Source organism: Pelecanus crispus, chromosome 7 (genome assembly GCF_030463565.1).
Source record: "Pelecanus crispus isolate bPelCri1 chromosome 7, bPelCri1.pri, whole genome shotgun sequence".
In the NCBI taxonomy this organism is placed as follows: domain Eukaryota; kingdom Metazoa; phylum Chordata; class Aves; order Pelecaniformes; family Pelecanidae; genus Pelecanus; species Pelecanus crispus.
In genome coordinates this window covers 37,508,914-37,536,837 of record NC_134649.1, presented here as the reverse complement: position 1 = coordinate 37,536,837, position 27,924 = coordinate 37,508,914, and the positions used below count along the sequence as shown (strand labels likewise).

The window sequence follows — 27,924 nt, the reverse complement described above, 5'->3', positions numbered from 1 at the left end:
ATAAGTCCACCTGCAGGAAATAATTGCCAGGGTTACACGAGGAAAGAAAAGCAGGAGGTGTGGAGGCTCATTCCACAGTCTCTACTGCACTGGCTTAAATCTTGTATGTGTTTACCAGGGTGTTAAGGTAAAGCTGCTGAGGAGATGCTTACAACAATCTCTACTGCATTTCAAGAAAAACTGGGCCCAGAGTGTCCCAAATATGGGGAACACAACATGGCCAGGGGAAGAATCAGGCAGGCAGTGCTTTCTGGCTGAAGGTTGGAATGAAAGGACAAAGGATAAAACAGGCAGGTCTGGCACATTTGCACTTCCCTATTGACTGCAGTACCCTTAATCATCTCCGCCTTCCCCAAGAGCTTGAAATACACAGGGCTGCACCATCCCATTAGAAAGGAGACCAAGAAGAGGCCACATTACGCAGCTGACAGCTTTAGTGGGCATTCATGGAGTGATTTGGGCTCTCAGCCACATCAGCAGACAGAATGTCTCCGAGGCAAGAGGTGCGTGCTTTCACGCAGGGCAGAGGTAAAACGAAACATCGCTTAGTCACAGTGATGGGCAAATCCACCTCTCTGCAGCATGGCATCTGTCCCCCACTGCTCTAACTCAGATTTGTGCTGCTCGCTCTGGAAATCTGGCATCTCCGCCCAGTGTTTCAGCAGCCAGGTTCTGTTGATAAAGAGCAGACCCTACTCTTGCCCTGTTCATGCTGGGCTTTCTCCTAGCTGTCCCCACCTTGGCCACCAAGAAAGGTCCCTTCCCTGCACCTGCCGGGATGCCCCAGGTGTCCCACCATCATGTCTGCTGTCCTACCAAGCCATAAGCATAAGCTGCTCTTACCATAGTGATGATATGGCAGGGGCTCTCCCATGGAGAACATCATTGCCAGCACCAGTGCAGAGTAGCACATCTTTTGATGATCTGCAAGATAAAGGTCCCGCCATTAGTTCTTCTGAGGATGTGAAACACTGTTCTGCAGCGGCAGCTGGGAAGTCACACATTTAATACAGATATTTAACACTGATTATGCTGTTCCTCATTCCTGTATTTACTGAGCTATAAGGGTGTTTTTCCCCCTGTTTAAGCACACCACACGCCTTCTGCATCATGCGTTTCCAAAGCAGTTTAAAAATAATCACAAGAATTCTCAATTTTTTTCCCTCCACTGACGAGGATCTGGGCAAACTTGATCTGAATAATTAAAAGCCTCCCCTGCAGAGTCCCAGGACACATCCCATAGTTACGTAATTACTGAACCCAGAAAAAGCATCCATCTGGCCACCTTGAAATACCGCCTGTTCCAACCTACACCACCCCCGGACAGTTATGCTGCTTGTTACTGTCTCTGTACTGCTCTAGTTTTGCTACCTCAGCTCTGCCTGGAGGGATAAGAGGTCTCCGGGGAGACCAGATCACTGCTCGTGACTCGGGCTGTGCATCTGCCCACCTCCCAGGCCACACATGTCTCCGGCATTAATTTGTCCCGCAGCCTGCTAGTCCCACACAATTTTTGCTGGCAGCAGCTATATGTGAATACTCCACAGCACCACAGCCAGTGCCTTTCCTGAATTTTAATTAATGGATACACCTCAGTAGATATTTTCAGAAGAAAAAAAGTCATGGAATAGGATCTATGTCATAATAAAATGTAGCCTCTGTCCAGTTCAGCAAGTCCAAAGACAATAGGAAAAGGAGTATTATTTTTATAAAGTAGGTTACCACACGTACTGTCTAAATAAAGTTCAGCTACATCTGCCAGAAAGAGTCTGGGGGCACCTGTTACAAGAAACTGAGGGTGTATTTATAAAAAACTGATCAAAACTACTTTTCATTAGAGGAGAAAGTCCCTTCAATGTGTGATGCTTCTTACAACAGTACTGCTTCTCTGGACAATACATGCTGGTTCTAGTTCCCCCTCCAACCCTTTAAGACACTCCACTTCTCTATGCACAAATTGATCCATCTCTGAGCACCTGCATCGTGCAGTTTGGTTTTACTGCACAAGCTAATGCCTTCACTGTCACCGCATACTCCTGGACTTGGCCAAAGGACTTGCAACACTTGGCAGCTCTCAGGTTTACTGTTAGCATGGGGGGAAAAATGCTAGCGAATCATTCCAGCTTCATGCCCCTGGACAGTCAGCTCTGTGAGCAAAGCCTCTATAAACAAGTAACATGCAGACTTTGTCAGAACTCCACAAGATGCCCGAGTTTTCAAACAGCAAATACTTTGAGTAAAAATAAATCATTTGGGGCTTAACCAGAGATACTACAGCATTAACAAGGTTTGGGGTTTGTAGGAGAGTACTCTAGACCACGTGGCAGCAAAGGAAGGCTGGAAACTGCTGTTTACTCTTGGTAAACAAAGAGTGAGGATATTCAATGACTTAAATATAATTCATACTTATATAAGAAGCTCTCAGCTATAAGGTGTCAGTGATGCCAAAGCTCACTGTAACAAAAAAAGAATCTGACAAACTGTTCACCACATGATTTCTTCATTCTTTCCTCCACAGCTTCAGGAGTTGGGTATCAGAGGCAGGATACTGCAGTAGGTAGACATAGGGACCTGCTGTTCCTGTGTTCCTAGTAAGGCTTTTGTGAACAAAACATTTTCTCTCATCACATCAGGAGCAATGAAATAATGGTTTGAGAACCAGAAGCCAGAGAAACATGTGGTTGTAGCAAATATGGAGGAAGAGATTAATTAGAGATGGGAGGGGGGAGGGTAGTTTTACACATCCTTGGCCCATCTGCCATGAACTGATGTCCGTTCATCTTGGTTGACAGCGGACTCCACTACTAGGTGACAAATCTTGTTGGATTTGCCTAAGGATGCCAAATCAAAGGATACTGAAACCAGTCAGAAAGCTGAACTCAGGAAAATCTGGATTAACCCAGTGCACTCACTCAGCATGGACTCTACAAGTTTTTGGAGTGTCCCAGCTGCAGCCAGACTCATCCAGGACTCACCATACTGAGTAACAGAGTAATTGCCAGTCAAAGCACAGCTTTTTTTCCTTCCAGAGCAGCACCAGTGGCTGCAAGAAAGAAAATAGCATTAATGCAACTCTCCTGAAGCAGAGGGACTCTGCTGACGACAGACTGATAAGCATCACTCAAATGGACGTGAAGGGCAGGAGAGATGCGGCTGCTTGCTCACGAGCCTGCATTTCTGAAGCCTGCTGAGGTATTGGTGAGAAAGCTGCTGTTATGTGTGAAAGGTATTTCTCAGAGGCCTTCAAAGACCTTGCTTCCAACCTCTAAACACAGCAGTGCAAAATCCAGGCACTGGGAGCAGACACAACTGTCTACAACTCAAGTAAAAAGAGCCCAACAGCTGACTTGCATGTACACTGAGCTGCAACAAGGGAGAAAGTCACGATTACAGAGTGGATTATCCCCGTCTGTTTTCTTTGGAATTGTTCTGGCTAATTCTGCCTCGCCGTGGCTTATTATAAGCTCTTCTAACACTGATAGATGTGCAGGCCAGCCGCAGCAGAGGGAAGTGGCTGTCCAGAAGCAATAAGACCCAAGCATCTGGCAGAAGAACTGGCCAGCAGCCAACACGCCTGCACCAGCCCCAGGGTAAAGTGCCTTCTCATCAAAGGCGCCCAGCATCCAGGCACAGGGCTTCCGCCTCGGCTGCTCTTCAGTAACAAGCCAGGAGGGATCCCACAGAGCTGCTGCAGCCAGTTCAACGCTCCCCAGTTGCTTAGTGCTGGCACCGATTGCTCTGGCCCCTGCCATCCGCAGAAGGGATTAGCTATTCCACGGTATGTCATGGATCAGCTGCTATTCCCCAGTTTCTAGTACTAAAATAAGCTCAAGTCATTCTAGGATTCAAGGTCGTGTTTTCACTCAAGGTACCGCTTGCCATTTGCTGGCAGGACACGGAGTAGTAAGCACCAGAATGGCAGGAGGGAACTACTAATGCCCTAAAACACCTCTGAAGGACAGACACGTTTGGGTCAAGGATGGTTACTTCTCTGCAGCCCCGCTGCAAAGGCCAAGGGGACTGGATGCTGCACAGATGACATTTGCGCAAGCGCCTGCCATAAGCTTAGCACAAGGAAGGCAGCATGGGATCAGGACGCAGATTCAGGAGGCTCCAGTAACCAAAAGCAATCTGTCAGCAAAGGAAGAGCAGCTTTTCACCCTTCAACTGCACTGCCTATGTATTACAGCAAGGAGGGAAAAAGCCTTGAGACGAAGCAAGGGAGAGAAGGGACGCTGCAGAGCTGCAGAGGATGCAGCAGAGCCGCTTTTCACCCACTTCTACTGCGATGCTTTTTAGGTCCCCAAAGCAGAGCTAACACCTGCTGGGAGATAGGCCTGCTTCAACCAGAAACGCTATGTGGAGATCTGCAACGGTGGACTGAAGTCACCTAAGCCAGAGCTCAATGCCCTGCCACAAGCAAGAGGCTGAGTTAGCTGTGCTGAGACAATGCAGCCCCTGGGAAAATGCCCTGGACAACAACACTGCAACAGGCAGGGAGTGACAAGGGACTCTGCAAAAGCTCAGGACCAGCCCGCCCTGCCTGCACAAAGGCAGCTCAGGGAAAGGAGCAGGAGACTGAGGCCTGTTTGAACACGGTGCAGAAAACGCTCACCAGAAGACAATCTTTATGAATTGGTGATGGATGCATGATAAAGTTTCTTTTTGGCAACACAAAATCAGGAGTAATGTTGTCACAGAAGCACAGTCATAGTCCCATAGCCAGGTATTATTTGCTTCTTGGGCAGTAAAACCTCAGCCTAGAGAAGAGGCTACTCATGCACAGCCAGATGAAATACCAACAGCGTGGTAAGTTCACTGCATGGAATTGATAAGCAGCAGTAGCACAAAGAGAAAGCGTAGCCAACACAGGCGCAGTGATCTCAGTCCCTCTCCACACCACCAGTGCTTTGCCCTGCCCTGAGCTGAAACATTATTTTTCAGGCACTCCCCACCTTTGAAATGCCCACGCTTCAAGGCATCTAAGCAAAGGTGAGCACAAAGCCTTCTGCAACAGGCTTGATTTTCACCTCTCACACCCCCTTCCAGACACCAGATTAGCCCTGTTAGTCCTGTCCACCACACAGTCGGGCTGGCACAGTCTGTGGTGGGATACTGGGGACAGGGACATCTATTAGCCACATCGAAGGTTGTCACCTTGGACATCTACTTGGCTTACATGAAATGGACGTGACGGTCCCTGTTCTGCACAGACTTGTCAATCCCTACAAAATCTTATCACCAAATTAAGCTTCTCCACAGTTCCACGACACTCACAGCAAACCAACAGGCTACAGACTGCAATCAGGGCAGTGAGGCTCCAAATATGGGGCTCCAAATATTGGGATTTGATCCACATGGTCACTCAACAGCTACTTTAATTGTTGGCTATGATTAGCACAAAACAATGGATTTTCAATATCCTTTTAAGGGGAAATGTAGCATACGCCACTGCCAGCACTGGTGGCCTACAGGCTGACTTCAAAATGGGAAGCAAAGCTGTGACTGCCCAGGGCATGTCATGGGCATGCATGGGCACTTGGAAGGTCACATCAGGGGAATATTACTACATGTTCACCTTGCTCTTAGGTTCTTCCCCAGCACCTGCCCCTGGCTGCTGGGAGACAAAGGACACTGGGCTAAGCATGAGGTCTGGGGGACAACACTAGCAAAATCTGACCACACCACCACCACCGAGCTTTTGAGCATGTGGAGCTCAAAGGGCAGGAAGGATGTTCCCATTAATAGCAGGGACAGGTCATCCTTACAAAAGGAAGCACGAGCATGAAGTAGAAGGAACGTGAGGGCAAAGCCTGGGTATGGAAAGCAAAGAGCTGGGGGAAGCAGGGCTGTGGCAATATCCTGCAGAGGACCAGGACCACAACTTTAACAGCACTACCATCTCCATTGGTACAGTGGTGGAGAGAAGGTCCTTTCCTTTAACCAGCACACATCTCATTCACCAGCAACAAACACAGCAAAGATCTGGTGTAGAGTGCTGAGGAAAAACTGCCTATAAGAGGCTGCAGAGACCTTGAGATCTGCAGGTGTCTCCTGTCAGCATCATGAAACAAACCGTAACAGCTCAAAATGTGCTTTAAGACAACTACAAGAAGTGATGCGGATCACTAATGGCACATTCAAGAGCTAGAAGGCCTTGCACATTGGACTGAAACATTCCCTCCTGTGCATTCTCCACTTACAGCTGTAATGACCTGAATAACTTTAAAAACAGACACCCTTCTCCCCAGAGCACTGGGCACGTAGAGCAGTCAGGCAGTGAGAGGCCACCAGCACTGCTGTAAATCATCTAATGGAAAGACACGTCCCTGGGGACCTGGGTGCAGCAGCTCTGGCTCACCTTGTGTGTGAGTCTGCATGTCCCGGGCCAGCTCCATCGGCAGCACAGAGTTTACAAGTGTTGAGATGACTGCAGCATCCAAGTTGCACATGGCTCCAAAGCACTTCAACAGCAACAGCCGTAATGGCACCCTGTGTTCCTGCAAAAATAATTTATTAGATCAAATGATGTCCCAGATGAGGGCTTGCTCTAAGGCAGAAACATAACTGGCTAGAAGTTCCCGCTGTTGGGAAGCTACAGACCCTGCCAGGATGACAGTGAACGCAGTAGTTCTACTAGCTTTTAACAACAGCGTAGGAGTCCTTTTACAATAACTTCACAATTGGGCTGGCTACAGGCTGTTAGCACATGTGGTCAGATGGCAGGTGGCAGCCAGAGCTCAGATGTGAAATGCCCCACTTAATATGATACAAATCATATAAACCATATATCATATATATCATAAACCACAAATCATATGTATCATACAACCTATACCCATCCCCAGCAGAGACTTAATTTGCTGGGTAGTCAGGATTCTCCAAGCACACTGAGGTTTTGCAAACACTGCTCTGAAGAATGTTTCCTGACAACACAGTATTTGCAAACCCTCTTCAGCATGTGATTGTTGATGAACAGGACGGGAACAGCTCTTCCACTGTGAAGCTGTTGGGTTTCTGCTGGAAGCAGAGGGTGTGACCAGAAAGTTTTGGGACATGCAGGGATTTCAGCAAAGACGACACTCAACCTGCAGCTTCCACGCAGGAACTCTGGTGCTGGGGTAACCTTCATACTCCAGCCTCAGCCAACAACCCCAGGGTTCAGAGAGCAGGAGTGAGCCGAGCCCTGGCACTGGGCATGACCAGCGAGGACAGGAGACCCAACTTCTCTCCACCTGGCCAGGCTTCCTTGATATGCTGGTCAGAGAAGAGCAGGCAGTGAAAGCCAGCAGGCTCTATTAAGCCTGCCTTCCCACTGCTCTCAGATATGCTACAGCACCCTGATGCTGAGCTCTGGGTTCAGACACACAAGTGCCAGATGAGAGCTAAATGCCACAAGGCTTGATGTGCTGTAGCTGGGGACTTAGGGACAAGATGGGGACAAGTTTCCAACCCCCACAGACTCCTACAACAGCAAGTTCCAGGAAGGAGAGGGGCAAAGCAACACTGCACAGGCAAAACTTCCATTTCTTTCTCTGAATACTGATTTCCTTCCTCACTCCCAGGGCTTCTACTCACAACCTACTTTCCTAAGCAGAACTATTTACTAATGCACAGGAATGCATCAATTCAAAGAGGAGCAGTCACAGCCTGTCAGCTTTCCCAAGGCATCCTCGGAAATCCTTCCTCTAGACATTAGCGATGCCAATTCTGTCCCTCAATGGAGCTAATAAAAGCAGCCAGCTTTACCCTTCACAGTGCTAGCTACCGCTTCGAAGTCTATAGCATCCTCTGCTCTTCCGTACAGCTTGCATGCATAACATTGACATTAGCCAGCATGCAAAAGGGATGTGCTGTAACTGTATCTAGTTCACAGAACTGCCCTATCCAGCAGTCTTACATATATTCATCATAGCACCCCTGCTCTTTTACATCTTCATGGAAACCTCAAAAAGAAGAGAGATTTGATGCATTCTGAATCCTTACCATCTGATAATATGCCACAAGGGACAGGACGGATTCAAACTCATTCTTCTTGCACATTTTCTTGCAAACTTCTGGGTCTGCATCTGTCTGGAAGCAGGAATGAACAGGTCAGCCCAGTGGCACATCAAATCAGCAAAGTGCCTGCTGCAGGGACCGTGAGGGAGGCCAGCTGCTTTCCCATCTCAGTAGCCCCAGCCCAACCATCTCACAAAGAAACTAAAGGAAGAGCACAAAGACAGCTCAAGAACTGCTACCCTGCAGATTCTGCATCAAAGTGAATTCTTGAGAAATGTCTCTGCCGTATAGCATGTCTTGGGCTGGAAACATCTAAAAAACCCATGACCTGAGCAGCAGCTTGACAAGTGCATCATACAGTTGCACACAGCAGCTCCAGCGCCATTCCCACCCTGAGAAGTATTGTACATCTCCTCCCACCCCTAAACTATGAGGAAATGGTTGCACAAAATCCCCCTCTGCCTTGTCCTGCAGGCCCACAGCGAGGCGACAGGCCATATGTTGAGCGGCAGCTCCCATACCACGCTCCCTGTACATGTATGGGATTGTATGTGCTAGTGACAGCATTGCAGCAGTATTTCCCACTGCTACTCACTATGGGGAGGTACCTCTCCTATATGCACATATGTGATGAGATACTTTATACTTGCTCACAAAAATAGCTTTGAAGCTCACTTTCAACACAACCAAATTGTTTTCTTCGCATTTAATAGGCCTCACCCTGCAGGTACTTCCCACCCACAGAGGACGTTTTAAATGGAAGACATTTTATATGGGCCTAAGAGTGCAACAACACTCACAGCAAGTTTCTAGGTTTGCTGTGGGACAACCGTTTTTAGTTTTGGACGTGAGGGTTTATATGCTTCTGTGATAGGTAAATACCACAGCTACTATGAAGAACAGTTCTATAACTCTTTCCAGAACAGCTTTGTAAGGTGGAGCGGAAGGCAGTTCAAGAGCACTGCAGACCCCACACAGGAGGGCAGGGCTTCACATCGACGGTAAGGGATGCACAAGAAACCTATGCCCTCCAAAATAGCAGATCCAATGGCAACACAGGGGCGAAGGAAGTCAGAAAAAAGGAACTTCACTGGGACTGTCTGCTCTGCCTGAGAAAGAAATTTACTCACCAGGATGCGAAGCAGCTCTTCCAGGTAGCAGCAGATGACGTTCTCATCCTCATAGAGTGCCCAGCTGCGCTGCTGAGCATCGTCCTTGTGCCTGGCCAGATCTGCAAAGATCACCTCCAGCCGCTGCTCGTCGTGGCAGATCTGTCCCGAGGGCAGCCCCGCACTCAGATTCTGCACGATAGCAAAACCACTGGTTAGTGGGATCCTGACAGCTAGCTGTTGTTTGGGTGCCTGTTTCCTCTAATCTTTGTCTCGGGACTGGCAGTTGACCTCATTCAGTCAAGAGCTGACAGCAAGAAGACAGCAAGTTTAAGACACATGTTATTTCAGCTCTCATACTTTTGGGGCCTCTACCCACCTCCTTTCCTTGCACAGCTAATGCAGTGAATGAATCAAAATAGGTGCCAGAACTGATGCATGATCAGAAAGTCTTTAAATCCAAGCTGCCACAATCCTGCTGGAGCATTAGCTGCCTTCTGAGGATGTTGAAGAACCCAAGACACCTCACTCAAAGCTACAACCCCTTTTTTTCTTACTCCTTTTAGTAACCTAAGGCTAATCCAGGCAAACCAATGTTCCTGAAGCTGTGGGAATTTGTACCCAAGTCTCTCCTGGATCTCGTAATTGTAATCTCTTAGTACACCTGCACACTACAAACTTCCCCACTTCGCTTCACAGCAAACCAGAGGGTGTTTGCAGAATACCACCAGCTGCCTGCCAGCCCTAGGGAGGGCAAATGCTGCAGTAAGGGGAATGCCCATTTCCTATAAGAGACGAACTTAAGGCAAGAAGCCAACTCAGATGACCACAGCCCTCTGCACATTTCAACACACTTAAAGGAAAACCCAGAATGCTTGGCCAGAGTACTACGCTCAGTGCCAGCTAAACCCTCATTTGTCCTTCCTACAGGGCACCCAAACACGCCACGTCTTTCATAGAAGCAGTTCAGTGTGCCAAAAGCATGGGGCAACCCAACTTCAGTGAACCCGAAGGTACTCTATTACCTCCCCAGAAAACAAGTAAAACACTGGTTTCCTTCTGGGTGCAGGCATCAGGCAAGTGTTCAGAAGCCCTTCAGAGGGCTGTAAACCCTGAAAAACATCCTGAGAATGGGGAAAGCCAAACCAGGCTGGCATGGGCCAGGACTGCTGCCAGGCAGCAGCTGAGCACAGCTCCAGGCTCACCCCCAGTAAAACAGATGTGTCCCGGGACACAAAGCCCCCACACTGCACAACTGCATCCAGGAAGGAGAAGTTCCCTTCACTGCCCCCTCCCTCCAGCCTGAAAGGGACAGATCTCCCTTTAATCCTTGACTCGGGAGCAAATGCTTGCATGGTACTCTATGTGCCAACTGCTCAATACTACGTCTGCCACCTTCTGCAGCAAGGACGGGAACCAATTCATCTTGGGCTGCTTTGGTTCTGCTTTCTTCCAAACAGCTGAGCTCAATCACCATTCACAGCAGCTCTGAAGCTTGTAGCTATGATGCAGACTAACTCAGCAAATCTTACTGCACATACTCCTTTCTCAAATTGCTGTCATCTGCATCCCCACCACTTCCACTTCATACGTAACCCTTGCCATGAAGGCTTCACTCTTCAGTTGTCTTTCCTACACTTTTCCTCTCCTTTGAGGAGGAGAGGGGAGTAGTCAGACAGTTAACCTGCCCCAACAGCTGCTGTGGTCTGCAATTTAGGATAACCCTCTAGGACCTAAGTATATCATATAAACTACCTGGTTTCCTGAGATCAGGGCAAGAGGAAGGACCAGCACATGGAACCAGGCTGATTACGGGTGATGAGCCCAGGCACCATTAAGAGAGGTAAGGACTAATTTGCAGAAGAACTTAAATTATATACACAAGGGTTTGGCAGCAGTGACAACAAGCAGCAGGAGATGCAAGATGGAAGACAACGGAGTTGAGAAATTCAAACAACAAGGAACCCCCCCCGCACAGAGACCAAGCCCTTAACGATTTTTGGATGAAGCTGTCCTGCAGCGCGCAGTGACAAGTCACGATCGCTCAGTGTGAAAAGGCCTTTACCGCTACCAGCCAGGACATCCTGCGACTGCACAGTGTCTTCTCCTCCTGGAATCCTAGAGAAGACCTAGTTCCGTCGTGGCCTTCCAACAGGCCAGCTGTGTGGCCGGGGACAGTGAGCCTGTAAGCAGACCTTCACATTACAAGCAGAGCAGAACCATTTTGTACGGAGACACAAGCCCACGTTTTGTGTCAGTGGTGATGCACACAGTCGCACACCCACAACACCAGCATGCAAGGCTGCCAAGGGCAGAAGCACCCTCCCTGCACATCCTCAACCCTCCAGCCCTTTCTGGGAAAAACACTGCAGGTTTAACAGTAACGTCTCATCTGCTTTATGAGAGACAGAATTGTTAGTAATTTGCTTCGGGGTGTTTGGGGTGTGAACTAATTAGGACTTCAATTCAGTGCTTCACTATGTAATAGAAAAGTATTCTTCTTGCTGCTGCTCATTACATAATCTTTGTCAGGCAGGTAACAAAGGAAGGAGCATGCTGGTTTACCACAAGCCTCTGTACACTCTTAAAATTTTGGGAAGTTGTTGATGGCCAAGCAGAAAACCAGGTAACCAGCTGTGAGAGAGGATGGCAGCTTTCAGGAGCTGAGCACAAACACAGGAGAATCTCCCACTGATAGTGATTTATCACATTAGTGAAGAGACTGGCGTGGTCTCGCCATCTCCTCCTCTCTTTAGCAGGACCTACAACACTGCAGCATTGCCTGGCTGTCCTCACATGTCCCAGCTACTTGGGACAGGGTTCTCCATTTATGTATCTTACATCCTCCTCACCAGAGCAGTGCAGGGCTGGCCCTACCTCAGTCCACCGCTGGGATGTCTTTTTGAATGAGCATTTTAACGAGTATTCGTTTTAATGATCACTCTATTCAGCCTCTTATCACTAATCTGCTTCCTCCAATCCTTCATCTGCAGCACTTACAACTCCACCGAGCATCAAGCTCCTAATGGGCTTGGATGAGATCAATCCATTAACAAGCTCTTCAATCCGACCGGTGTAACTACACCACACACCATCTCAATGCACTCTCAGCACCATTCTCAGCCCTCCCACCACCAGGGTCAGGTCTCTGCTTATTAAACATCTTGGCAGCTACTTCACCCCGCAGCCTCATCGTATGGTCACTTCCAGGAATATGCTGAAGAGCCCATAAGCAGGAGGATGCTTCAGTATTTCTAACAATGCCACTTTGCATTATCTTGCTGTTTCATGTTCCCTCTTCCCAGCCCAGAAGAGCAAACTGCTGCAGGGATTTCATTCCTCCTGAGCAGCCCAAAACCATTTTGAGAACCTCATCGCACCCACACTGCTCAGAGGTGGCCATGTCTGCCATGAAAACCCGGATGCTGTCCTACCGAGCAATTCCTCCTGTATCTCCCTCCCCACCATCATGTCGGCAAGCATGGTGGATCACCAGTGCTGTGGGTACACACACCTACCAGCAGTTTCCCTCCAGATGAGCCCAGATCTGCCTCGGGTAAACCATATAGCAGCTTTTTACACACATTTCGGGAGGACTGCTCTGGGAATTCCCCCCTTCTCTGGGCAGCAAACTATTCCCACTACAGCACCACCTATAGAAACCAGGCAGCTAACACTGCTCTCGACACACGCAGACTGTCGGGCTCCTCAGCAGCCACTAAACCAGATGAAACATGGTGCAAGAGAGACACCCGACTTCAGCTGAGCCAAGCTCTCCAGGGCAGGCCTTTCACATGCACTCTTTTGGCAGCAGCAGGTCTGCTCCTGGCTGGGCACCCCAGGGACACAGCCCTGCCGTGGGGCAGGCCAGCTCTGCAGGGAGGCAATGCCTGCTGTGCACTGACGTGTGGGGTGTCACAGGGAGAGAGGAGCACTTGGCTTTCAGCCACCACATTAGCTATGCTTCAGTCAAGGTCTCTGCACCCTTTGCTTTTCAGGTGTCCCGGCCATCTGCAGCCCAATGCACATTTGCTCTGCAGACGTACCCAGCAGCGGCTCTCCCTGGATGAGTGTGGCCCATCTACAGCTGCACTGGGATGGCTGTGTGTGAAAACTTTGGCACAGACCTTCATAAAGGTTCCTCAAGCAATTAGCAAGCAAAGGACTGCCTAAGCATTAATGCATTCCTCCCACCCTCCAGATTCACTTTTGTTACAGTATTTCACTAAGAAGACCTACATAGGCAAACCAACAGCCCAGCCAAAGGAGTCAGCCTTGAAAGCACTCACCCTGTTGACCTTCCCATTGTCTCAGGTGAGCAGAGGGACAAAGCTCCCAAAGGGAAAAGCCAAGCCCCACAGCAGCATTTGTGTCTTGTCAAAGCAATTCTCCTTTAAGCAAAGCTGAATCAATGAATGAATGGGACCCGCTCAAGAGAGGCAGCCCACATGGATTCAGGGGAAGCAGAGGGAGCTTGGCCACGTTAGCTACGAGATTTGTCAGGGCTCGTTGGGGACAACAGGTGGCCACCAGGCACTGGTGATGGGCAGCTGGGAGCAGGTTACAGCCCAGCACTACAAGGGAAACCCCCACCAGAAATAAGTCACCTCTCACACCAGCTTCCTAACTTGTTCCTCGATCTCCAACACATCCAAGAGCTGTTTGACCCCATCCAGCAGCCTAGGCTGATCTGTAAGACTGAACTGAATTACAGACTTGGCCAGCAGTTTTCAAGCTTAAATTTAAGGCAATAGAGATGGGTCTAAGTCACAAGTGGAACACAGCAATGCTAATTTAATAAAAAGCAGATAAGCGATTTCTAAGTGCTCTCTCTCAAGGTGTAGCTAGCTTGTGTATGAGGCAATTTTTCTTGCCTCACACTCAGTTTAATAAACCCTCAAATCAACCTCCCTAGACAAGATGTTTTCGGTGCTACCCCCTCCTCTCAGACGGGAGATAATTCAACAGAGCTGAAGACAATCACATATCACCAATACATACTAATCCAACTGATTCTTTAGATGCTTGAAAACCAGGTAGCATCTATATTATCTTTAGTTGCGTCCAAATGTCAAACGAGTCCCCATGAAAGCCAGCTCCAGTTTAGATGGTTGCTGCAGCAATGCCTTTGAGAAGAGGTTTCATTTCCCTTTGCACACCTTGCCCAGTCACCATGCCACTCATCAGGAATTGGTTCAAGGACAAGAAGACTGGCCATTTCCAAGGCCAGGCCAAATCCTGACATGGGAAAGCCAACTCGGCAGGTTTTCTCCTGCAGACCAGGCTTCCCCAAGTCGTATGGCACCTCTGAAGCATCTTTCCTAAGGTGTGAGCACCTCAGCATCCTCCTTGTCTTTGCTGTTCCCCCAGTGTAGCCTTATGTTACCTCTCTAAAAGCAGGAGCATGATGCTGTCCCAGGAGAAGGGTCTTTTGTTCCCTTGAAAACGTGCCTTGGCAGACTCCATGCTGGAGGAGCAGCAAGGTAAATAGGAGGGAAGTGCCACCGCGATTCAATCTTCAGAAGGCACTGGGGATAGAAGCGAGGTAATGGATTCTGGAATTGATTTTGTAAACTGGTGATCTGACTTCAAATTAAGACTGGAATAGGAATAGAAAGGATATGAGTAATTAAAGAATGTGATACAAAAGGTTGAAGCAGGTATGATACCTACTATGAGCAGAACAAAGCTTTAAATCAAAGCTGATCTCTCACTCTGTTTTAGGGGGTGGACGAAAAACCTTGAAAAATATGCAAGAGAAGAATTGACCATGTATGTGCATGGACTGGGGTGTAGAGGGATTTCATTACAAATTAAAGAAAAAAAGCCCTTGACCTAGAACTGACGACTCAGCAACAATTCTACACAGAAACCCCTGAGATCATGGAACGATTCAGTATAATGAATAACACAAAGTCAACACAATAACAATTTGTACCATTAAACTACGCCAGTGAAGCTATGGCAGTACAGCCACCCTACAACTACAGGTGACTGCCCTTTCAACTGTTAGAGCTGTTCTTCTACACCAGGTGAACAACTTCATCTGGGACCAGGTACATATCAGCAGCCCTACATCATCTGTATGGGACATTCAGGAAGAATGCCACAACCACAACATTTACACCTGAGCACTGTGCAAGTCCACCCAGGCTCTCCTTCCGAAAGCGGTACTGCTCAGACAGGTAATGATGAAGTATTACGAGATGCAGCAGGACTGTCTTCTGTGTCTCCATACTGTACCAGGCATTTTTAAGTCCTGTGGATGTCCTAGATGACAGATACTGTATCAGTTATGGGTAGACCCATACTCGCCCCTGCACCAGCATCAGAATTTCTTCCCATCTTTTTCAGGCTGGTCTGCAGCAATGGCCATGAAATTGAGGTTTTCAAATCCCCTCTGCAGAAACCTGGCACTAAATGACTTCTGTGGAATTGGGCTTATTGTATCCTGAGAACAGGCAAAGATAAAAATAGTATTCAAATCTCATCCAAGGTCCAAATAACAGAAAACTGCACTTCTTACTGCAAGTCAGAGCCAGAATACTTGCCTGAAACAGCTAAATTTTTTTGCTGAATCTAGATCACACATTGACATGGTATTGTTACTGAAGTAGGAAGCAATTAACTATTGGGTTATGGCCACAAACTGAGGCTTGATGACTGCTTATACGACCTTCTATTCAGTGCAGTTAACCAGATTATGATTTGATCTAAAATTCGAATGCCATTAGTTTTCCATATTCAAATGCCTCTCAACAGTTCATTATAATCTTGCCATTAGCAATGGAACTCCAATCTTAGATGTTTATATGGAACGAACTCCTCGGGGCTGTATTCAGCAAATGGGAGCTGAAATTTATTATCCCTCTAACTAAAGTGGAGGGCTGCCCAGGTGCACTTCACCATTTCAATGACTGCTGCAAGAAGCACCCTTTTATTTCCCTCCTTGCATATCTGCAGCAGAGGAAGGAGGAATATACAATCATTTTGGCATAAGGTTTATTTAGAACAAGCTCAAGATAATGCTCTTCCTCCAGTGGCTGAAAAACCACTCTTCCATTTTTTTTTTAAAAAAAGCAGGGCTGAGGCATGTGTTATGAATAACAGAGAGGTTCACATCTATGGAAAACTAGTTTTCATCGCTTTGATGAAAGACCAGGCCAGACATATAGTTTTGGGTGCTCCATCATCAAAAGAGACAAGAATCCATGCAGATTCACAGTATGCATAAGCATGCTGAATCTACACAGAGGACCTGCAGCACTGTAGAAGAAAACAAGTTTATACAAGGCATTATTTTACAAGAAGTTTCTATAAAGAAGCACTTACTGCAAAGGCTCTGTTTTCCTCAGCTTCTATTGTTGCATTCATAATGGAAAATACCTCTTTAAAAAGTCACTATTCATTTCTTTCTCTGGTTCTATGCAGCCACAATGGTTCTCCATGAGCCTTCACAATCAGTGGTCAACAACTCATGTCAGAGCTTTCTCAGTGCCTCAAGTCTCACTGAATCCATTCCCACCACTTCTTTGTCGCCAGTGCTGTCCTTGGGACCTGGAAGGTTGTCACCTCCCACCTGATGTGCTCCTGTGGTTCAATTCACTGCCGCCCATCTCATCACCCTCTCCCCAAACCGCAGTCTCATCTGAGACACCCACCCCCTCCACCACAGCCTACCAGTGCTTCCCAGCACCAAGGGCCCTCTCAGCTGGTTTTGCCTCTCACCCCCAGCTCCAAACTCAAGGTAATGCCATACATCTGCAGCTCACTTGGGGAATAAACTCACCTGTTTTCTACTTTCCTGCTACCAGTACTCAGATCTGATTTAAACCCCTGGTTCCCTTGGCTAGACAGTTACCCCATCTAGCATCTCTCCCCTTTGCAGTAGGATCTCACTGCACTTCTCATCCCAAACATTAGGGGAGCTCATTGACTCATAACACCACCTGCCCAATGCTAGGAGGTGGTTTGCAGCAGCCCCCCAGCCCAGCCCCACATGCGTTACCTTACTCTCCACCACGGAGATGAGAATCTGCTCCATGATGCTGCTGGTTGCTGGAATGGAGGTCTGGATGTGGCCGATGACCACACCGATGGCCACACGGGACAGCTCGTAGCTGAGGTGGGTGTTCCTGCGCACCAGCTCAATCAGTTCGGCACCTATCGTCTTGGGCACCGATGCCACCAGACCACTGGGTTCTGGTGACACCGGCTCCACCACAGCCGCCTTCTTATCCTCCAGGCAGAGGGAGTTGAAGGCATCCAGGCTTGCAGGGGGGGCCGGGGCAGCTTTCTTCACCTGAGAAGTCTTCTCCCCATCCACAGTGTGGGACCTCTGGGTCCCCCCTTCAGCTGGCGGTGCCGGGGCAGCCCTCTTGGTTTGGGGAGATTTGCTGGCCCCATCCTTTGGGGAAGTCCCGTAGCGGGAGTGGGCCACAGAGCCGGCGTCCAAATTACGCGTTATGGTGGTGTGGACGCTCCGGCTTGGGACAGGAGGTGGGGTGTTGGCAGGACTGGAGGTGGCCGTCGGGAGAGCAGCCTCTGACGCAGAAGAAGCACTGTACAAGGTATCCAGGGATGTCGTGCTTATAGAAGAGGTGCTAGAGGCTGACCCAGGAATAATTTCAATAGTGTCTGAAAGGGAACAATTAAAAGTGCCTTAGCAACAGCATCAAAGGGAAAAAGAAAAAAACCAAATTGCTACAGTGCAGTCCATTAAAAGGCTCATTGTGCATGCGACCAGAGCTGTTTAACTCCTCTTCCTGCCTCACTAATCTCAAAGCAAAATTGTACCAGTTCTCTCTGGAGCATTCCCGCACAATCACCTCTTTAGAAAGGGGAAAACTACTCTATTGAGATGAATACCCTTCAAAGGGCTTAGTGTTTTATGCAGGGGAAGGGAGTGACAGGACTAAGGGACAGAAAAGTCTTTTCCCCCTGGGTTAGCGAGGGCCTTTTTCTGCATTCAGGAGCGAAGCCCTCACTTTTGAATGACGGTGCCTGAGAATTGCAAGACACTGAAGGCTTCACACGCCAGCCCGCGCCTCCCTCTTGCATGAACCTCACTGACTGCACACCATGGTTAGCACTGACAGTGAAGGAAAGATTTGGCTGACAACACCTCTAGTCTCTCCTTTTCAGCACTCTCCAACATTTGATCATGAACCTTGCAGCCCTGCTAGCATCCACCGCTTTCACAAGCTTCCATGTTATCTGCTCTACTGTATTTTTCCCCCTGCCTCTAGTTTTGACTAGCTCTAGCAGTGGTAGCTGCCCAACTTCTAAGGAAACAAATTCACTACAAGCAAAGAAGTGTTAAGATTTTTCTCTCCTTTAACCAGGTCTAATATATATTTTTTGTAAACCTTATTTATTCATTTCTAGGGGGCAGAAATGTATCTGAGCCCTTCCCTGACTATGACAAGTTACTTGGGCAAACTGGGCTACCTTCATCTAGAGCTTCACAAGAGCAGCTGATGTTGGTGCTAGAAGAGAAGGAGCGCACCCCACGGGGAGCCCAGCTCTCAGGGAAGGCAGTTTCCCCCACACTAAAGGAAGGACCAGTGGGGCAGACATGTGAAACACCTCTGCAGGCAACTCCAACCCCTCCTGCCCCATTGGTCCTGGGAGCCCTACACGACTCCATTCACCACTCCATCCCAAGGCAAGCACAACATAGGCAGAAAAACAAGGCCCCTCCCTCCCACAGGTGTTCAGCATCCCTCTTTTTTCCTTCTCCTCCTAACAGAGCAGCACTCACAAAATCATAGGAGTTGAAGGAAACTGACCTTTGCAAAGTCCTGCTACTGCAGTGAAAAATGGCTCAATACCACTAAGTACCATTAAGCAAGCTGGTGCCAGCCCCAAGTTTCAATTAACTACCTGCAAGTCAACAGCTCTGCCCTGGTCCTCACAAGGTGAGATGAGTGGGCTCGAGATGGGGTGTGTGTCACCAATGGTGTGACTGTCACAGCACAGGAGAGTACTTGGGCAAGCTGACAGCAACTCAGCAGGATGGCCGCTGCCTCTGCCAGCCCAACCGCGCTGAAGATGGAGAAGCTCCTGCCTTGGCCCGGTGGCCCTGCTCTGCTCTGAAGTGCTCACAACCAGCAACTCCCCTGGCCTGTGGGCAGCACATACGCGGCCGTGCCCCTGGTATTGTTTCTACTCCTTACAGACACCAGCCACTGATTTCATGGAAATCCCATCTGAGCACTGTACAAAGAAAGCACCTGACAGACTGGGAGACAAAAGCAGACTTAGGCCTGTCCTAAAAGTGCTACCAGTGAGCTCCCCCTGGTGAGCCACCGCATTCTGCACTGCCAGGGAAAACTCCCTCTGCCTTGCTGGGAGACGGCCATGGTGCCTGTGGGAATGAAACACCCACAAGGATCTTGAATCACCAAGGTTGTGTGCTGGCCAGATCAGCCACACGAGCAGGCAGAGAGTTTGCTCCCAGGAGGCCACAGACACTGGAGGATCAGGAGGATGCTGTACCTGGCATCCATCCGTAGGCGCCAGGCTGCCCAGACCCTCCCGGATCAGAGAGGACATGAAGGAGCACTGGCCTCTAGCTCATGATCATTAGCATTAAAACCCATAGGAATTTAGGAGAGCTAGAGATATATAAAAAAGGATATAAAACCTATAGGAATTTAGGATATATATGGATGCCCTTTAAGCACAAAACAAAAGCATCCAGGCACCGTGACTTATACTGCCCAGTGTCCATTTTGTGCCTGAGAACTAGACAGTGGTTTGTCCTTACTTTTAACGGGAGCAGCAATCTGCGCGTTCTTGCGTTTCTCTGGAGGTGGGGGGGTGATAGGAGCAGCACGCCGGGGCTGTGGTGGGATCTATAAGGAAAGATTTCAGAGCAATCAAAGGAGGTTGACAATAAAGACATTCTCCGTTATGAAACCTTCTTTCTCGCGTGCATGTGTAGATTTGTCTTTACATCTCTCTCATCATTCGGGGAAGTTTTCTCAGGAGGACAGATATTAATAGGCAGCTTCCTAGAAGAACAAAGCAGGACTCAAGCCTGCTTCATCCCCTCCCTGTGACAGGCAAAGCAGCCCTTGTTTAATTGCTGTGTTCAGCAGCACACAGCACACATGTCGTGTAGACCTGTCAAGCATTTACTCCTCCTTTATTCCAAATGCGATCCCACACACTCACCGTGACTCCACATTACTCTCAATAGCTCCACAGAGGCTGCAAACAGAGCGCATATTTAGACACTCTTCTGGAGAGATTCATTACATCAGCTACAAATACCCTTGCAGAAAGACAAAGCCAAGGACTGGAGACATGCAAATGCCTTTTCCATGCTTTCAGAGCTATTTCTGCTTATGCAGGGAGGAAGAAAATAGGGCTAGACCCTCTGTGCAATCCTACGCTACCTACAGCAAGATCCGCTGGGAAAACCTTTTGCCAGGGAGCTGCATTAACTCCCAACATCTGGGATGTCTCCTGTAAGTCTCCTCCACTAGGAACACTGAGCCAGCAGCATATGAGCTACAGACCCAGATTCCTGCACTCATGTTTTCCTGCCAGATCCAGACACCGTGATCACCGACATCGTTTTCACCCAGAACGACGCCAGTGCAGCGTAACCTCAGGTTTAACCTCTGATCAGTAAGACGCCGCTGAACACAGCGGCCAAGCTAGGTGGGAGCACATTGTGTCAATCCTCTAATCTTCACATCCCAGAGGCTCAGGGCCAGGAGACTTCTTAGAGGTCTCTTCGGACTTCTGCAGTTCAGAGCCTGCTGCCTGAAACGCACCTCTGTTTTTATGGGATGCTGCAATTGCTGCCTGCAGCAAAACCACACAGGACAGCATGGGGAGGGAAAGGAGGTGATGGCCTGAATGTCTCAGGTAGCCCAGGTTGAAGCCAGCTGGAATCTACCTACCACAGTCACATCCAGACCATCACATGGTGCTAATTTCCAGGTTTCTTTAGCCCTGGAAGAGAAGTTTTTCTGTGACCTGTCAGTGCTGAGCAGCCCTATTATAACGCTGCACAGGGCACTGCCAGTCCCCGCAGCGAAAAACTGAGACAGACCCCTGAAAGGTCTCTATTTTAATAGCTCAGAACCAGGAGAATGCAAAAATGTACTTTTTTTTCCCTGGATCCAGGAAGGGCAGAAACTTCCTCTGAAAAGGGAGCAAAGATATTCCTGGAAATAAGACACCTTCAGGAGCCACCTCAAACGTTCAAGACTCGATGCCACAAGCTGACAATACGGTGCTCACGGCAAGTGAAGACACAGCAGTTTGCACAGCTTACAAAGACTTTTAAAAAGGGATCTCTCAGTCCCTGTCTCCCACCCAACACCTAGTACGTCCAACCTTTTACTGTGTCACATAACAAGTTGCTTCTTTACAAGCGCCTTTAGCTGGTGGATTAGTACGAGATACTGCTGCAGACTCCCAGCCTGAGCTCTTCTGCTCTTGTCAATCCATCCCACATTGTTCTCTGGGTAAAACGCTATATGATACTTGCATACAGCTTCAAAAATGATCCGTGTTAGTCCAAAAAGAGACTGCACAGCTGAGAGAGGCCATACAGATCAGGAAAGGTCTCTGCATTGCGTGGCTGGAAGGCTGGTCCCAAATCTGGAAAGCTCAGCTGTGCTAAAAGCAGAGCCCTCTCTGCAGAGCAATGGAGCTAACAGCACGAGTTGGAGCTGCTTGGCATGGCACAGCCACGATTACCAAAGCAGTGGGATTTAGCAGACAGGCAGGCTCAGATCTTAGAGCAGCAGCACGACATTATTTGGAGACAGCTAGGGCTGGGTCATTCTAGAGTATTTCCATGGCTTCATTAGCCCTTCCAAATTTACCACGCAAGTTTAACACAGCTATTACAGACTAGTGCTTAAATTAATAGATGTACAGCTAATGTTAGCTCAGAGCCCTGCCAACCTCATTTAGACATGAAGCATCAGATTAATTTCCCTGTGCTGGTGCCTGCCTGAGCTGTGAGCTGCCGCACGGTCAGGAGTTGCAAGGGGTAACCGATGGCCATCTCCTCCCTCTGCTGCATGGGGCCAAGTGGAGGGTGTACAACACTGAAACCCCCAAAGGAAGGGGAGGAGAGGGGAGAAAACATCCTCTGTCCAGCTGCCGTGGGGAAGGTGACCATGCAGGAGTCCCTGCAGCTCAGATCCCTCCTGTCCAGAGGGGAGAAGAGGAGGGACCTTACCAAGGGTCCAGAGAGAAGCACCTGCACACGTGTTGAAAGCCTCCCTTTCCCCAGGCCTCTACCAGGGGGCTGTGAACTTCCCCAAGTCTACGGATTTTACACGTGCTTCCTCTCCTTTTCCATTTTGCAGGGACTGCTAGCAGAGGCTCTGCTCCCTGTGGTGCTTGAGTCGAGAGCTGACACAACCACAACATTCCCATCCCCTTCCCAGCCAGACAGGCAGAGACCACCACCACTCCTTCAACTCCTGGGAATAATGCTATTATAGTAGGAACCTTTAAACAAACAAACAAAACCACCAAAAAACCAAACCAACAGTCCCCTGCCCACCACCTCCTCTATGCAAACTCTGCCAAGCCAGACACACTGATCTGCAGCAAAGGCTTCTGGAGACAAGCATCACAAATGCACTGAGCATGAACAAACGCAGCAGGCTATGACTAAAATGCTCTGATATCCCAACCTCCTCCCTTGGCAGCTGGTGTGTAACTGCCCCAGCTTCCCACCTTATGCTAACTACAGAGGAGCTGAAGAGAGGCTCAGCACAGGTGCCATCGCCAAGTACTTCAGCCAGTTCAGCCCTGGGAGCAAGGCCACCAACAGGAAATTTTGACCTCAAATTTCGCTTAAGTTTTCAGATACAAACATTGAATGCACCCAAAAATCCCAAGCAGTAAAAAGCACATCCCAAGACCTCTGCTTCTCCAGAGCTAGTGAGAAAGTTTAGATTTCAGTGGGTCTCCTCTTAGGCAGCTGCATAACCAGCTGAAGAAAGCAATGCTGCTTCCTCTGTTTTGTATTTTCAAAGCACACAGGAAATCCCTCAACTGAGCTGTTACAATCTCAAGGAGCCCTTTCAGCACAGGGCAAAGCTGGAAGCTTTTCGACTGCATCCTCAGTGCCACCCAGACAGAAACAGTTCTTTGTCAGCCAAGGAATCTGTCTTGCTCCTTTTTGGCAAGCAGCCAAACCACAGACCAGAAAAAGGCAGGGAATCAGCATGGAGAATGGGCCGTAAGGTGCTCCATTTGCTTAGCCTGTAATGCACAGGCTTGAGAATGGAGCTGCTTTGGCTACCCAGAAAAGAAAACGAATACCACGGAGAAAAATGGTGTTTGCAGGGATTGCCGTGTTCTGCATGAGCCAGAGCTACCTTTCATCACTGCAGACTCGCAGTTCTTCAAGTGTAAAACAAGCCTCATCTGCTAGGAGTGACAGTGTATCAGTACCTTATAAACACTGCCTCCAAACACTTATCCCAGATAGATGAAGAAAAACTACAGTGCACATGTTCATCTATGGGAGAAAAAAAAATCTCCATGCTCATCCTTGCTTGGCGCCTTTAGCCCTAACATCCAGCTATACCTACACAGTGTAATCGGCCACATCATTCATCCCCAACAACTGCTGCATCCGTCCTGGGCTACTTCTTTGAAGCCTCGCTGGCGCCGCACAGTAACCTTGGAACTGTGTGCCGCCAAGATAAAAAAAAAAAAAATCTGCTCTAAATCATATTTCCTGCAATTTACCTTTAATTCATCATGACAAGCAACATTCAGACAAAGGAGGACCTTCATTGGTTTTTTTTTTTTTAAGTTTTGAGTAGTAAAAATAGGCAGCCACAGCAGATAAAATGCCTAAGGACCAAAGATCTTGTTGTGCAGACTTAACAAGGGGGAAACAAAGCAGTGCTGAGCACTAGGAGGGAGTTCTGCTGCTCACATCAAAACTGTTTTTCAAAGTACTCTCTGGGGAGCCCGCAACTCTTTTAGAAAGTTGCCAAGAGACAGTCACACAATATAAAGTGGATCTCGCTTGTCACCATAAAACCATGGACCCTCAAGGATCCCAAAAAGCATCACAAGTGTAAATGGCAGAGGGACTGTTCCAGACTCCTTACATAGAGACGGCATCAATTTACATTGCAGTAATCCCCGGTAAGCAGCACAAACACTTGATTTGTGACTTCAGCTGCAAAGGCATTTTATTAAACGGGACAAGCGATGTCATACCACCAAAGGAGGAACCTAGAAAGCATCCAGCCACTGTTACCTGATAGAGACCTTCATCCTCCTCCTCAAACTCGGTGTTTGGAAGACTGTGGTGTCGCTCGTATCCTGTCCGACACACCCCATTGGGCTGTCGTGCCACATCCAGATGGTGATCGCTGGAGGACTGCGTCATAACCATCCCCTGTGGGGTGGGAGAGTGACCTTTGCGGGACACAGTCTCCTTCCGGTGATGGATCAGTTTTCTGAAACGGAATGACGACATCAGGAACAACAAAGCTCAAGGAAGGGAACGACAGTGCTGCAACATTTAAATGATATTTTTAAATGATTTATTGTATTTAAGCTATATATACCAGAATGGGTTACATTACTCTGAACACAAACTCCAGTTTCATTAACAACTAAGGAAGCACTTCTGGGGGAGGAAGGAAGAGGCTTTGCAAGAGCCCATGATTTATTCATCAGTTCACTGGAGAAAAATGCCTCTTCCTCGGGGGAAGAGTCACATATTGCGCTGCAAGCTTCAGAAATTGCCTGCACTTTAGAATCACTGTTCAACTGAGATTAAACCAGCGTGCCTCAGCACAGAGTGTGAGGTTTCAGAGAAAACCAAAAATTTTCCTCACAAGCAATTATTTGAGGACATATTAAGGACCTTGTGCCACATGCCAACAACCTCTACAATTCCTGGCTGGTAGAGGGGAGAAAAATGCATCCATAGAGGTTTTGGATTTCTCCTCCAAGCCTACAGTGTAGCTGAGAGTTTTCTCTTCTTTACATGCACAGGGACAGAGTGGGGAGACCACAGCACCACCTCGCTGGACACAGTTGACAGGAGGAGCAGCACCGGCTACCAGATCAAATGCTGGGAATCTCTCTGAGTGCGTCAGCACTTTGCAGCACAGGGACTCAAATCAGTGACATCCAACTTGACCCCCAAGGATAGAAAAGACACAAGCATCACACACTGAGCACCCTACACCTGCCATCTCTCCCAGATGCCCATCATACTTACTGGAGGACATCTCTCTGCTCCAGGTTGTACTTTCCCCCATTCTTCATTGCTGCGTTGTGCACAGCCTCAATGGCCCGGTCAATAGACTGGAGAACCACATCTTGCTCCAGCACCTGAGAAACACAACATCCCGCACGTTATTGCGCTGCTTCAGCTGTGGTTCTTTTGCACCAGAGCTTACGGCAGGAGAGACCGCAGTATGTGAAACCCACAGAGCAGGCACCGCACGAGCCAAACAGCCAACAAACAGCTCCCAGAGCTAGAACCCCATCTCAGCGCCATCTCGCTTTCCCCTCCTTCTTCCAAAGGAAACATATTTGAAGGCATGCTTCAAACTGAGCCTGCCCATTCAAGGTTTATGGTTGGAAAAGAAAGTCACTGTTACAAGCACCAAAGTCCAGCGATCACTACAAGAAGGCCAGGGGCAGAGCTTCAGAAGCATGCAGCAACCCTGAGCATTCAGCCCGCTGCAGGGCGCTTTTGAGACCCCACTGCAAAGCCCAGCTTATCCCAAGCTCAATTCTTTCTGCTCTTGCTGCCCTGCTATAGAGCAAATACACAGCTGTGAGTGTTACAGACCTAGTCAAAATCTGGTGGCCTTCAGAGTCCATTGGCTCTGGGTTTGCATTTTTGCTCACTTTCTTCTTGTTGGGTTTTATACTTGTTTTCCCACTTGAAGTGCCTTTTCCAAATCTCCACCCAAACTGTCATAGCAACGTTTATTCCTCCTGCCAGCCAGTTTAGCACTCATTACTGCAGCTGAAATAAACACCAGCCTTGAAGCAGGAAACACCAAAGATGTCATTCCCCAGGCTTACACAGGAGGCTGGGAGAGCTGTGGCGAAGGCGCACAGGAAGGCAAAGCAGGTTTCCACGCTTGAGACGTTCTTCAAGGCTTTGATTATCAACAGTTGATATGCCTTCAGAAAAGACCTTTACAGGACTAAGGCTGAAAGCAAAGGACATGCTACCGAGTCTTTGCCCTGGATCCAGCAGACCCACAGGTCTCCCGTAAGCTGCCGCTGGTGCCCGCACCATCCATCAGGTACCACCGCTGGCAGCCTCAGCCCGTGCACGCAGGGGAGGAGCAGGAGACGAGGGGAGTGCTTGGATTCCAGCGCTCATTGCAGCTGTTTGAACACTAAAACCCTCTTCACCTTCACTTGCTTTGGCCCCTCCCTGCATCAGAGCAACCATTTATCCAGCTAAGGAGCGGCTAGAATCTCATCAAGGATGCACATTAATTGGCCTTAGGGGGCTGCAGAGCAGCAGAAGGCAAGCCCTCCCTGCCGGGGCTGAAAGTGCCTGCCTCCATAGGACTGGCATGCAGTTTTCTGATAACATGCTATGTATTATTTATATCCTGATGAATTACTAAACCAAATGTGAATTAACAGCAACTGCAGACTGGGGGGGGGGGGGGGGGGGGTGGGTAGTGGTGTGGGTAAAACACAAACCCAACCTCCAAACAAGGTGGGGATGAGAGGCCCCCTCTGCAATACTCAGCTTTGAAAAAGAAAATTTAGGACGGTTTTGTTTGTTTGTTTGTTTTCCCAAGAAAGAGAGAGGGAGGAAAGCAACTGGGGAAAACTTTAAAAATAAAACCAAGTGTGTTAAAATACATCTACCAAATTCGTTAAAGTATCAGATCGAGGACAAAACAACACTCAAAACCCAACTTTGGGATGAAGCCTCCAAGCAGCCCCGTATGGCCTAGGGAGCATTTCACCACCTCTAACTACAGATCTAAGTAAGGAAATGGAGCAAAGCTCATTTGAACACCTTTAAAGGAGCACTGGAAGGCAAGGCAAGTTACTTCACAGAATGCATCTTGTTTTCTGAGAAAATAAGAGAAAATTATGGCAAGCTGCACGCTTTCTCTGTGAAAGGGGAGCAGCGCAGAAGTCTCCAGCGCTGTTGTCTCCTGCGAGTGCCGGAGACACCTGTGCAGCCTGTCCGCCCTTGTGCCTCTCCCACGTGAGCTCCCACCCCAAAATTCAACACAGCTCCTGCTACAGCCTCCAAAAACCTGTCCTGGTGCACTCCCCGATCCCCTGCTTGTAGTCCCCTCCACATCTACCACTGTCCCCTCCAAAGCCACCCCCTCCACAAGATGCACCCATTCGTGCTGCCTTCTCTCACCCTCCTCAGCCTGCCAGGCTTTCACCCACATGGGTTTCCACCTTTCTCAGTCTGATCTTCCCAGGGAAGATTGCAGTACAGAGCGCTGAATCCTACTGAACGGCTCAGCATCTCTGCCCTCTCCCAGAAAGCCTGTCGACATTGTCTACAGTCCACAGGAATCCACAGGCTGGAGCTGCTACTTGCTGTGCGATGCCATTTGTTATGGAGAGGGTGCTTTTCTGAGAAAACACAACATTTTCACACTAATGCAGCAGCGTTGTGACAACCGGCTTTTAGCTGCTGTGCTCTTTCCTTTGTTTCCGCTCCCCAACCCTCTATTAACAGGGCCTTGTCAAAAGGGCTGGAATAAAAAAAAACAGCATTAATTTGACACTTGTACTTTATGACATTGTTGATGCTGTTTGTAAGTCATCTCCTTCTCCCTTGCTC

General features: G+C 48.6%; 1 protein-coding gene across 2 annotated transcripts in view; it reads right to left on the bottom strand.

The window, feature by feature from the left end:
- Positions 1-27,924, bottom strand: part of NCKIPSD (NCK interacting protein with SH3 domain) — a 53,701-nt gene that overhangs the window by 6,580 nt on the left and 19,197 nt on the right. Inside the window, exons 2-9 of one of the 2 annotated variants that reach the window (XM_075713611.1) lie at positions 25,351-25,463; positions 24,376-24,577; positions 19,861-19,969; positions 17,119-17,720; positions 9,132-9,302; positions 7,987-8,073; positions 6,362-6,500; positions 844-924 (exon numbers count right to left, since the gene is read on the bottom strand). In XM_075713611.1, coding sequence (XP_075569726.1) covers positions 844-924; positions 6,362-6,500; positions 7,987-8,073; positions 9,132-9,302; positions 17,119-17,720; positions 19,861-19,969; positions 24,376-24,577; positions 25,351-25,463 — 1,504 coding nt within the window. Of the gene's footprint in view, positions 1-843; positions 925-6,361; positions 6,501-7,986; positions 8,074-9,131; positions 9,303-17,118; positions 17,748-19,860; positions 19,970-24,375; positions 24,578-25,350; positions 25,464-27,924 lie in introns of both variants that reach the window. The other variant, XM_075713610.1, reaches the window with a different exon arrangement.